At 44.1% G+C, this 11824-nt stretch overlaps 1 protein-coding gene across 3 annotated transcripts in view; it reads right to left on the reverse strand.

Annotated features, from left to right (window-relative positions):
- Nucleotides 1-5325: 5325 nt before the first annotated feature.
- GOT2 (glutamic-oxaloacetic transaminase 2, mitochondrial) overlaps nt 5326-11824 on the reverse strand; it is a 21517-nt gene continuing 15018 nt past the window's right edge. For all 3 annotated transcript variants that reach the window (XM_006863582.1, XM_006863580.1, XM_006863581.1), the window contains 3 exons: nt 11252-11417; nt 6706-6856; nt 5326-5787 (listed from right to left, as the gene is read on the reverse strand). In XM_006863582.1, the coding sequence (XP_006863644.1) occupies nt 5665-5787; nt 6706-6856; nt 11252-11417 (440 nt within the window). In that variant the 3' untranslated portion in view covers nt 5326-5664. The remainder of the gene's footprint in view (nt 5788-6705; nt 6857-11251; nt 11418-11824) is intronic.

Genomic DNA, 11824 nt, shown 5'->3' on the forward strand with positions numbered 1-11824 from the left:
GCTTTGCAGTCTGGCGCATTAACCCACAGCACCACACCAGGACTCCATGGAGGTAGTAGTTCAAAATACCAACAGAGAGGGAAGGAGCCTTCACATCAAGTATTAATGCTGTCCCCTCTGTATGCAGGGTAGATAGGGATGGGCAACTTAGACTTTGGCTACTTAAAATGAGGGGGCGATAAAGGCACGAAGTGACTGGCTTACAAGGTTTCAAGAGGGAGTTTAGTTTAAGAGTGTGTGTGGGATCCCTGCCTTCCTCAAATGGCGGCTGTTTATGCTGGACGTGTGGCCAGAGACGGGTAAGGATCACGTGGAACCTTGGCAATTTAAGACAGAGCCATTGCCATGCTGCAATGAGTTTCAATGACTGGTAAGACTGAGGAATTCGCACTGACCGTCTAAGACAGGCAGCGTCCCTTAAACAAACAATAAATAAGGAGGAATCGGATGCAGACAGTACAGACCCGGTCAGGAGGCCAAGCCACTCTGGGCCCAAGCGTTGTTGACCGTCCAAACCATAGGCTCTGAGGATCAGACATTAACTACCTAGTAGACATAGCAAACTGTCCCTCATCTGATTATTCAGTAATGCTTGTTAGTAATCTCATACATGAGCCCTGGATATCCACAGACAAATGTAAAAACCTTCCCTAAAAGCCGAGACCATAAATTCCAAAAAGGCAAGTACACCCTCATCCAAAAAAAAAAGCTAAAGAGGATAGAAACACTGTTAACTGATGATATATGGAGGGGATAATAATCAATGTAATGAAACAAACTATATGAATGGTTGAATGTGAAGCTGATGATGTGCCCTGTAAACTTTCACTCAATCCAAAATAAAAACATTTAATTAAAAAAAAAAAAAGAGTGTGTGTGGGAAAAGTGTCCCCACTAAATAGGTTTCATCTTGTTTAGATAGGTCTGATAAAAAAGAGATGGGGATAAAATTCTTATGATTCAATAATGAGTAATTGTTATCATGACCAATTGCAACTGTCACAATTGTAAAGGTAGATATGTAACAAAAATGGTGGAGTAGTTAATCCTACAGTCCAGAAACAGAGGACCCTAGGACCATCAAGGGAGAAGAGCACAAGTGGAATGCAGGACCCTTTCCAGAGAAGCAGGGACACCAGAGATGGAGGCAGAGATGGGGACATGGGAGAGAGGGAGCAGCTGAGGACTGTGGATTCATGGGAAGAGAGGGACTGAGAGCTGGCAGCCAGGAGGCAGGCTTGCAGAATGGGTCCTCTGGTGGTGTAAATGATTATATATCCCTGAGTGTTTTAAAAATAAAAAAAAAGGAGCTAAAATGAATATAGAAAAATACTGTTAACGGATAGTACATGGAGGGGATTATAATCATTGTAATGAAACAAAGTATATGATTTGTTGAATGTAAAACTGATGATCTGCCCTGTAAACTGTCACTCAAGTCACAATAAAAACTTTAAAAAAGAAGCGGCAGAGGAGAGACCAGACTACCACTAAAAAGAACTGGGAATGGAGCACATCCTTCACAGCCAGGGACCCTGTACTGAGAACTTCATAAACCCAGGGGAAGATTGATTTCTACACCAATGGAGATCTCCAAGGAAGATCAGGCCCATAGCTGTTGAAGGGAGACAAGGATCTTTCTCCAGAGTCAAGAGGGATACAAAGCCTTCCCCGAGAACTGGCACCTTGACTGTGGACTTCTAGCCTCCTACACCGAGCAAAAATAAATCTGTTTGTTAAAGCCAGCCATTTATGGTATTTCTTTTATAGCAACACTAGAGAACTTAAGGAGTACTAGTGTGGCACTGTGGGTTAATATGCCAGACTACAAAACTGGCTGAACTGCAAGGTTGGCAGTTCAAGCTCAACAGCTGCTCCTTCAAAACCCTATGGATCAGAACTGACTCGACGATACTTAAGAAGATAAGACAAATGATCTGTTATTCCTTTTTCTTCAGCTCTCATGGACTGCTAATGACTAGGTGGGGTACAAAATTATATAAATACAATCTGTCAGGTAAAAATTTGCATAGAAAAAAATCAGTGAAAGATTATCCAAGTACAGATAGTAGTTACCTATTATCTCTAGGTGATAGGTACAGGCACTTTTTAGTTTTTGAAGCAAGCATAAATGATCACTGAGATAAATGATACTATTTTTATAAAACATCACTTTAAAAAAGAAAAAATGGGTCTTTATTATTGGACATAAACCAATTCTATTAAAAAATTCCATAGTCCAGAAGCAAGGAAAAAAGTTCAAAATCAAAGTCTCAAGCTGGTTGAGTGAGCCGGACTTTGGTTTGTTTAGATATAAGTCTGAAACAGGTTAGTCTACAGTGCCCAGTTGGCTGGCCCATGGGCCATCTATATCTAAATCACCTAGAAACCATTTATTTTAAAAAACAAACAAACTGCAGGTTACATCCTAGACCTACTTAACCAAAACACCAGAGGTGATGCCAATATTTTATATCAACTCTCCTGGTGGTAGATCCCCGGATTTGGAAACAATTCTACCTTAAATCATGATGAAAAAAGACAGGATTATTTCTTTGGCAGAGGTAAACTCCCCTCTTCCATGAGGTTAGAGAAAGTGAACATTCAGATTCTGATACTAGGAAAGGGTGAGTCTGACCTTTGAGAATAACAGGTCCACACACTTTGTGGCTGTTTTCAGCGAGGCATGGGACTCTGTCTAGGCTGAGCTGGTAACACATAGGAGGTACCACAAGGTCAGCGGTGCAGTCAAGTTCCTTCTCCAGTGAGCTGAGGGCGTCGCAGCAAACTTGCAACCATTTTTGCTAGACAAGGAGACTTAGTGTCTCATAAGCTATGTAGTCACTTTAGGGAACAACTGACTAATATGTTTATTTCTCCCCTTTAAAAGGTCTTTTTCTAAATAAGTCTTGTGGCCAGTTGGTTCACTCACTGTAGCCACACCTGGATATACTCATTAGCAACAAAAACAGAAGGGCCAAGTCAGGAGCAACCCACACCCCCCCTCTCCAAGCACAGTGTCCCTCAAAGGGGTGAAAAGAATTAAGGGGGACAAGAACAAGATGAGCCTGTTTCCCCCTTATATCTAGCATCAAACCCAGGGCTTTGAACTGTTTCTTCCTGGTTTGGTCATCGTGGCCAACAATGGGAAATTGGAATGGACCTGGATTTGTAAAATGTGGGTAAATGAGAATGATACCTTGAAGGGGAAAAATTATGGGTCAATGACCTGCTAGACACGTAATCCCCCTCTTAGAAACAAAGGCAACCTGCACAGTGCATAGCAACCAAATCTCTTGATAAACATAGTTAAGGCTCTGTGGTGCCCGGCTCAAAGATGGTGTCTTACTACACTGCTCTGAAGGTGTGCTGCTCCACAATCCAATCGCCCACATTAGATTCCTGCAGGGGCTCACCATATCTCTTCTGACTGTTCCATTCCAGGGCTTCTAACCTTCACGTTTCCCATTTTGGCTATTGTTCTGCTTCATTCAAATTTTAACTTCAGGTCTGTTCCGATTCTGCTTGGTTGGCTGTGACTGACGTGTTTTGAACCAGTTCAAAGCCCCAGGATCAGGAACAAAACCCCTACAGATTGGCAGAAAGAATGGGTAAAGGGCTGTTAGTGTTTAGGAAGCACTGAGTGTTTACAGTGATGACAAATGTGGAAATGGACACCGGTGATGGTTGCTTATTAGGGTGATTGTCATCACTCAACTGTAAATATAAAAATGTTGGATTGGCAAATGCGTTGTAAACATGTTTATAATGATAAACAACAAGGAGAAGTCAACCAACCAAAGCCAACATGAGCAACTAACTTGCAAGTAATCTCAATAATGGCATTATGAGGAAATTATTAAAAAAAAAAAAAAATCAATATATAAAACACTGTGGATGGAGTCTGGCCTGACTCCCATTCCACTGCCTGCCCGGCTAGTAGCTGTTCCATCTTGAGTGTTAACTAGGATGAACAGAAGGGTGCAGAACAGGCATGACAGACACCCAGTAGGTGCAAATTCTGAATGTCCACAGACAGAGGGTACATGTTTTTTGCTAGAGGTCCCAAACTGACAATTTACTTTTGCATTGCTTGCAATTCTTTTTTTTTTAAACAGTTGAATTAGTTGTCAACCTTTAAGCATCAATAGGCCTCCCATAGATACCAGGATTTCCATTTTCCTTGAAAATGTGAAGACCTGCAACCCTGGGTTCTATTTCCCCAGTACTCTGTTACTAAGAATGAGGGTTAGTCACTTTACGTCTAGTCCACATCATGCATTTATTTCACATTTACTTTTTGTTTATATTACCGACTTAACCTCTCTGATATTCATGTGGCACTCCAACTGTCCTCCAAAGTCCAAGGGACTTACACCCATATTCTCAGCTTCTTTGGATGGACAAGCCAAATGGCGAGTGAAGAAGACGGAGATGTGTCTCCAGTCTACCTCTGAAATAGCTAATATACTGTTGGCTTATGGTCAGCTGACCATGAGGCCAGACTCCTGGGTTGTATATCCACTCCTAGCCCAGTCCTCCCATCAGAAGGAAAGACTTTAGTAGACAGTGGTTGGGTCTACAGGGACTTTATTGTAACAGAGAAACCAGGCTGCATTCCATCTCCATGATTCGAGCCAACGGCGGTTGTCTTTCCAAAGGGTGAAGACTCAGCCCGACTGGCAGCACGCACAGGTGAAGAGCAGAGCCCAGAATGTCCCCTCCTGGCCCTGCCCCGCACTGCCTGACTCATGCTGTGAGACGAGCAACTGCAACCCCACACTCAACCAAGGAAGGAGGTCCCAAAGGGCAGAGGTAGCATCCGGACAGGAGATCACTGAACAATGACTGAAGAGGATGCTAAGATGACAGTGCTGGTATCTATTCTCCTGGTGAGGACACGGCATGTGCATTAAAGTAGGTTCTTCATTCTTGAAATCAGTCAGTCCTGTTAGAAGGGGGTTGACAGGCCAACAGAGCAGGAGAACAGATGAAACTCTAGGCTAGTGAAAGACCCCTATGCCTAAGGAAAAGAACAGCAAGGATCAGGGAAGAGAGGAGCATTAACATGCCGCTAAGCATTACAAAGCAGAGCCTTCCTTCTTGTTTCTCTGAAGTAAATCGGGAAAGGGCATCTTTTGTTTTCCCTGCTGCAGTGCCAGTGGACGCGATGGTTTTCATCAAACATGATTTCTGTACTCTGGTTGGTTGCTGGGAAGGGCAAACATGAGGCCGGTGATTAATGTCGGAACTAGGTCTCTTCACAAAGCCGCTATAAGTGCTACTTCTCCTACTGGGAGAACAGGAACTCTTGCACACAAGGTGCTTCAGTTAAAGCTTCTGCAATATTGCAACGGTGTGATGGGTAGATTTTTGGCTCTGACTTTCTTGCACATGTAAACTCTTTTAAAACAGCTGGCGATGAAAGGGTAGGGGCAAGTTTGGTTTGGGAGCCACCAAGTGCCTGACACCAGTCATGAATGCCTCTGCCCAATTCACTACGTTTTCTTTTCTGTAAAACACATCCAATAGCTGAGTGTTAAGCACTGTGGTTGAAAGAAACGATCTGCTTGCCACCATCCACCTTCCTCATGCTCCTTGTGAGACTCACAACAGCAGAGGCTGAAGACAGACCGGTTGTCTCTGCTCCCTCTCACCAGAGAATTACTTAGTGACCTCGTGAATGGCATGGGCAAGGTACCCCACATTGCCGGAGGTGACCCCTGCCACAGAGATGCGGCCGTCCTTTGTCATATAGATGGAGAACTCCTTGGTCAGCCTCTCCACCTGCAAAGAGAAGAGAGCTTGGCCTTATTTTCCGGGACCAGGGAGTTCCCCCAGCCCTGGCATGGTACTCGTTTAGCCAACTTGTTCTTTTGTTGTTTTAAACTTACTGTGATTTAATAAGGTTACAGAGCAAATTGGCTTGCCATTAAAAACTTCATACACATTTTGTTTTGTGGCACTGACTGCAGCCCCCACAATGAACAGCCTCTGCCCACTGCCTTCCTGTGTTTTCCATTTCCAGTCCTCCTCCTTTCCGGTGCCTTCCTGCCTGCTGAGCTTTATCTCTGGGCAAATGCTGTCCTTTTGATCTCGTGTGGTTGATTGTTTAAGTATGCTCACTCAGAGCAACAAAAGAATAAGAAGCTATTTTTAAAAGTAAAAACACATCCCAAACCCCTACTGTTGTTGATTCTGACTCATAGGGTCTACAGAACAGAGTAGGGCTACCCAGAGGGTTTCTAAGACTCGAGTCTTTACAGAAGCAGCTTGCCATCTTTTACTCATGTAGTAGCTGGTGGTCTGAACTGCTGACTTTTCAGTTAATCTCAGCACTTCACCACTATGCCACCAGGGCCCCTCTTTGTAAAGTAGGAAGATGAATTCTAAGATGTGAACACGTGGGGAAAAAAACAAAAAACAAACTTTAAATTTAGTATCTGTAGAAAATAAACTGGAATTTATCTGTGGAATAGAGTGGGCCAAGCTGTATTGTTCTTGGAAAAATGGGAGTACTTTTCTACAGACAATATGACCAGCAAAGCCCCGCAAACCCCAGAGGAGACAGGGAGGAAATGCGAATAAAAAATGCTACATATTACCTTTACCGAAAAGGGCTCCAAGTGAACTCTTCAGGTTAACCATGACTTGGTTTACACAGACTGATCAATTGGTCAGCTGTGCAGACATCAGTTTACTCACCTGCTCAGGCTTGAGCCCCGTGAAACAGAACATGCCAATCTGGTCAGTGATGTGCTGCCAGCTGTGCGAGGAGCCCTCCTTCTTGAGGTTGGAGACCAGCTGAGTCCGCATGCTGATGATCCGATCTGCCATGCCTTTCACTTCTTGCAACCTACAAGAAAACCCGGAGAGGAGACACGGCTGAGCTCAGGTCTGGCTGAGCACTACCGGCTGGTTAGCTCTTTGAGGGCTCCTCACTGCACTGCTGTCAAGTCTGTTCTGACTCACAGCGACCTTACAGGACAGAGGAGAATCTGCCCCCTGGGTTTCAACGACTGTTATCTTACGGGGAAGTACATTGTCACAACTCTAACCTATAGAGCAGATGGTGGACTTGAACTGCCCTCTTTACGGTTTGCAGCCAAGTACTTAACCAGTGCACTACTAGAGCTTCTTTACATAGTTCCCTAAGGTGTCTCAACTGACCCACAGTCTGTCAATAACTTTGGAACAGAAATCTACGAAATTGCACTCTTTTTTATGTCAAAACAGAGTCAGTAAGAAACAGTTAACACAATTGGGATGTTAATAATCAACAAAGCTGCTAAAATTTAGGAAGAGTAACACTTTGGGGAAAAAAAAAACCCTTGGTGGCATAAACAGTTTGCTTAACCAAAGACTGGTGGTGTGAACCCACCAGCGGTCACCACAGAAGACAAGTGTTGGTTCACAGCCAAGAAAGTCCTAAGGAACAAATCTACTCTGCACACATGGGTTCTCCATCAGTCAGAATCAACATGATGACAACTAGTAAGAGTAACAACAAAACTCTCCATCCTTTAAGCAGGAAGCAAAAGCTGTACGTTAAACAGCTAAACAACACTTATACAGGGATGGAAATCAGCTTAAACAACATTCCTGCCCTCACAATAAAGAAGGCATTGCGAAGTTACACTGTGTCAAGCCACGTGCTGGATGCTGAGGAGAGGCAGGACTGAGGGGGGCCCTGTCTTCAGGCCTCCACTTCCTAAAGAGTGAGTTTTGGAACCAGACCTTGAACAACCTACCACGGAACAAGGCAGTTCTCTATTTATCCACGCACAGGGCTCACCCGAATCTGAACACAATCTCCCTCTTGCTCAGACTGGACCTTTTCTGTTCCACTCACATGGCTCTATTGGAGATCCTTGTTAGTGCTCACTGACTGGACCATTGTCAAAGATCGTCCTTGTCCTTACATGTTTACTTTCTTAAACTATCTTTCCACAAGTGATGTTATGCTGTTAGAATGTTACTATTATTCAGTTCCATCGAGTGGGTTCTGACCCATAGTCACCCTGTAGACAGTTTCTGAGGAGTGGCTGGTGAGCTTGAACTGCCGACCTGTGCCGTTGAGTCGATTCTGACCCATAGCGACCCTGTATAGGGTTTCCAAGGAGCAGCTGGTGAGCTTGAACCACTGACCTTGCAGTTCCAACGACTTTGCAGTCTGACGCATTAACAAACAGCGACACACCAGGACTTGCAAATTACCAACCAGAGACCGAATAATGGCCCTTTGGTGTTAAGTGCCCTTGAGTTGTTTCTGATTCATAGTGACTCTGTATAGGGTTTCCAAGGAGCAGCTGGTGGGTTTGAACCACTGACCTTGTGGCTAGCAGTCCAGTGCTAATCCTACAGCGCCACCCCAGGACTCTAATAAGGGTTGTTGGGTGCTACTGAAAGACTTCTGACTCGAAGTGACCCTGTGTAGGGTTTCCAAGAGTGGCTGCCGACTTTGAACACCTCTGCTAGCATAGTAGTTGACTTGGGCTGCTAATCTCAAGGTCAGCAATTCGAAACTACCAGCTGTTACATGGGAGAAAGCTGAGGCGCTCTGCTCCTGTAAAGATTCACAGCCTCCGAAACCCTATGCAGGGTCGACTATGAGTTCATTCCAACTCCACGGCACACCACAACATCGTTTGGTTAGCAGTCCAGTGCTTATCCTACAGTGCCACACCAGGACTCACAATATTTGATCCAGTTAGGCATTTAAAAGTTGGGCACTTGCACATTTGAATTTCTAGCTTCTCTGAAAATGAGGAGCTGACAGGCCTGCACTAGCAGCATGCTTACTAGTTAGAACTGAGGAGCCTGGGCACTCCAGGTGTGGCATTTGATTTTAAAGTTCCTTGCAGTCCCCAGGTAGCCAGTGCCATTCACCATGAGGTCTGGCTCGTACTGGCAGCACGTAGGATCCGTACACTTCCCCCAAGCTCCTGGTTCTGAGGAAAAGCCTCACATTTTATCATGGCGCTTCAGCGATTGACTCCTCCCTTTCCAACCCGGTGACTTCCCACGCTAGGAACATGGGAACCTGGGGCTCCCTAGGCACAGTGCACACCACTCGCTCCCAGGCTTACACCTCAGTCTCCTGGCACAGTGTTTGGAGTGCTACAGACTCCCAAATGTGCACTGAAGTGCACACATAAAAAACAAAACCACCACCACAAAACCTTCATAACTACTGAGAATTTGGAAACACAGAAACACAATTAATATATTACGTGAACCAACAAGGCTAGAAGAACCCCGAAACTACTGCTCTGAGATAATCTTCAAGCTTAAATCAAAAGTATCCCTTCGGAGTCTTCATAGGTTAGCTGAACTACAAAAAAAATGCCTGTCTTGAGCATTTAGCTTTTGTAGGAACTACTGACATGGAATCAAAGTGACAACAACAACTCAGAAAGATTAGGTCAGAAGCTTAGGGGGCAAGGAGTTTATGTAGATGGAGGAGGAACTAGGAGGGTGAGAATGGTTGAACTTGAAGAAGAACATCATTAACGTCACTGACCTGCACGTGTAGAGCAGTTGAGCTGGTGGATGATCTGCTGTACACATTCTCAACAACAATAAATTACGGGAAAAAAGCTCAATATAATTCTAAGTGACAAAAATAAAACCAACCTTAGACACACACACATACGCATTCCATATGTAAGCACGCACACACACCTAACTATGGATCACAATGGGGATAAAAAAAGAAATTGGGTTGCAGTGGCTGGAGTCACTGTGAATTTTTTCCTTCTCCCACAATTTCTGAAATGTACTTATACGTTAAGTACTATATGTTACTAGAGGCCAGTTATAAAGGAAAAAACACAATTTATATTTTAAAAAGCAGCCAACTTTTTGGTAACCCTGGTGTACATCCTGTACTTACAGAGAGCTTCCATCAGTGCTTACAGGATTTCTCTGAGGCAGAAGTAGTTGTCACATGTTAACGGGATGAGCTATACAAATATCTGCTCAAAGATCTACCCTCTCAACTAGCTATGCCACAGAGGATAAACTCATACATGACAAATCACATGTTGTACAGACATCTTGGTTTATAACAGAGCCGTGGCTGGCGGGGCTTCATTTTGTTGTACACAGGGTCGATATGAGTTGGAACCAACTTGACGGCACCTAATGACAACAAGGGTTAGCAGACTTTTGACAAAGGACCAGATAGTAAATATTTAGTTTTCTGGGCTATTTCATCTCTGTTGTGACTACTGAAGCCTGCTGTTACAGCATGAAGCTGCCAGACAATCATAACTGGCTCTGTTTCAACAAAACTTTATTTACAAGAATAGAGGGCAGGCTGGAGTTGACCTCCAGAACATAGTTTGCCAACCCCTGCTCTAGAGCAAAGTTTTAACTGGTATGTCATGATCCACTGATTGGATATATGTGCAGCTTAGAAGGGTGCAACTGGCATTTAGGAATGGTAACGTAAGGTGGCCACAGTACTGAGCTCTGAAACTTGTTCCAGGCAAGCACACGCACACACAGGTATGTGTGTTCAGAGTAACCATGTAAAATCTCTCTTGTGATTGAGCGACACTCATTTAGAGAACAGGTACCAAAATTAATAACAATAAAAAAAATACCATTCTTGAGAAAGTGCTCTAAAGTAAGGAATGTGAACTTGAACTCAGGGGAAGTGGGAATGAATGAATACAGGAATACTGCACACAGAAGACTAGCTTTGGGTGTTGTGGGGGAGGTGTTGGGTTGCTGACCAAACCCAACAGCTGTTCCGCAGGAGGAAGCTGAGACTGCTTGCTTCAGGAAAGATTCACCTTTTTGTAAACCCTGTACGGGGTTGTTAGGAATCAGAATGGACTCAAGGGCAGTGGGTTTGGGTATTATAGGGAATAAAGAAGCCCTTGTGGCACAATGGGTTATGTGTTGGGCTGCTAGTCACAAGGTTGGTGGTTCAATCCCACCACCCACTCTTCAGGAGAAAGATGAGGCTTCTCTGTTCCCATAAAGATATGAAATCTTAGAAACCACATGGAGCAGTCCTGTTCTGGCCCTACAGTGCCACTGTGAGTTGGAATCGATTCAGTGGCATTGGGAATAATGAGCTTATTGTTTGAAAGTGCTAACAAAAAGTACTTTCTCTCTTTCCCACTTCTGTGCAGGAAGCTGTCAAGTCTGGCACACCATCACAGTCCAGTTACAAAACTGCTCTGAAGGAGCATTGGTAGGAATAGGCAGGTAGTGACGAGTGGCACTGAGCCTTTACCATTGTTTCCGCAAATCCGGGGTCGTCAGAATGGTGGAGGCAATCCGGGCCCCATTGAGAGGAGGGTTGGAATACATGGGACGGATCAAGATCTTCAGCTGTGACTCCACCTTTTTGGCTGTGTCAGCATCTACGCAGACCACAGTGAAGGCTCCCACACGTTCACCTGAAAAGACAAAATAGATCATGCCTTCGAGTTCTATGGTCTAATGGACCACATTAAATCATAGTGAAACTTTCATCAGAAGCCTTGTAATAATAATTCTTATCAATGTTTTCAATAACCAGAATGGTGAATCCAGGTGCAACCCAAAGTCTGAGCACTCAATCATATCCAAAGGTCTCTTTTGGCTCAGAACAGTTACTTTTTTTTTAAAAGTACTTTACTATTATATTCTACACTATATACAGGTCATAAAAGGCCATAGCAGTTTTCCAAAGTAGCGGGTAGACAAGTATCAAATGAAGTCCAGTAATGAGGGCATATAGTCAGTGCAGTATTTCTAAGGAGTAACAAAGCAGATACCAAGTAATCCACAGTTACCTTTGTTGTTGTTGTTGTTAAGTGCCGTC

The sequence above is a fragment of the Chrysochloris asiatica genome, unplaced genomic scaffold (assembly GCF_000296735.1).
Source record: "Chrysochloris asiatica unplaced genomic scaffold, ChrAsi1.0 scaffold00055, whole genome shotgun sequence".
Lineage (NCBI taxonomy): Eukaryota > Metazoa > Chordata > Mammalia > Afrosoricida > Chrysochloridae > Chrysochloris > Chrysochloris asiatica.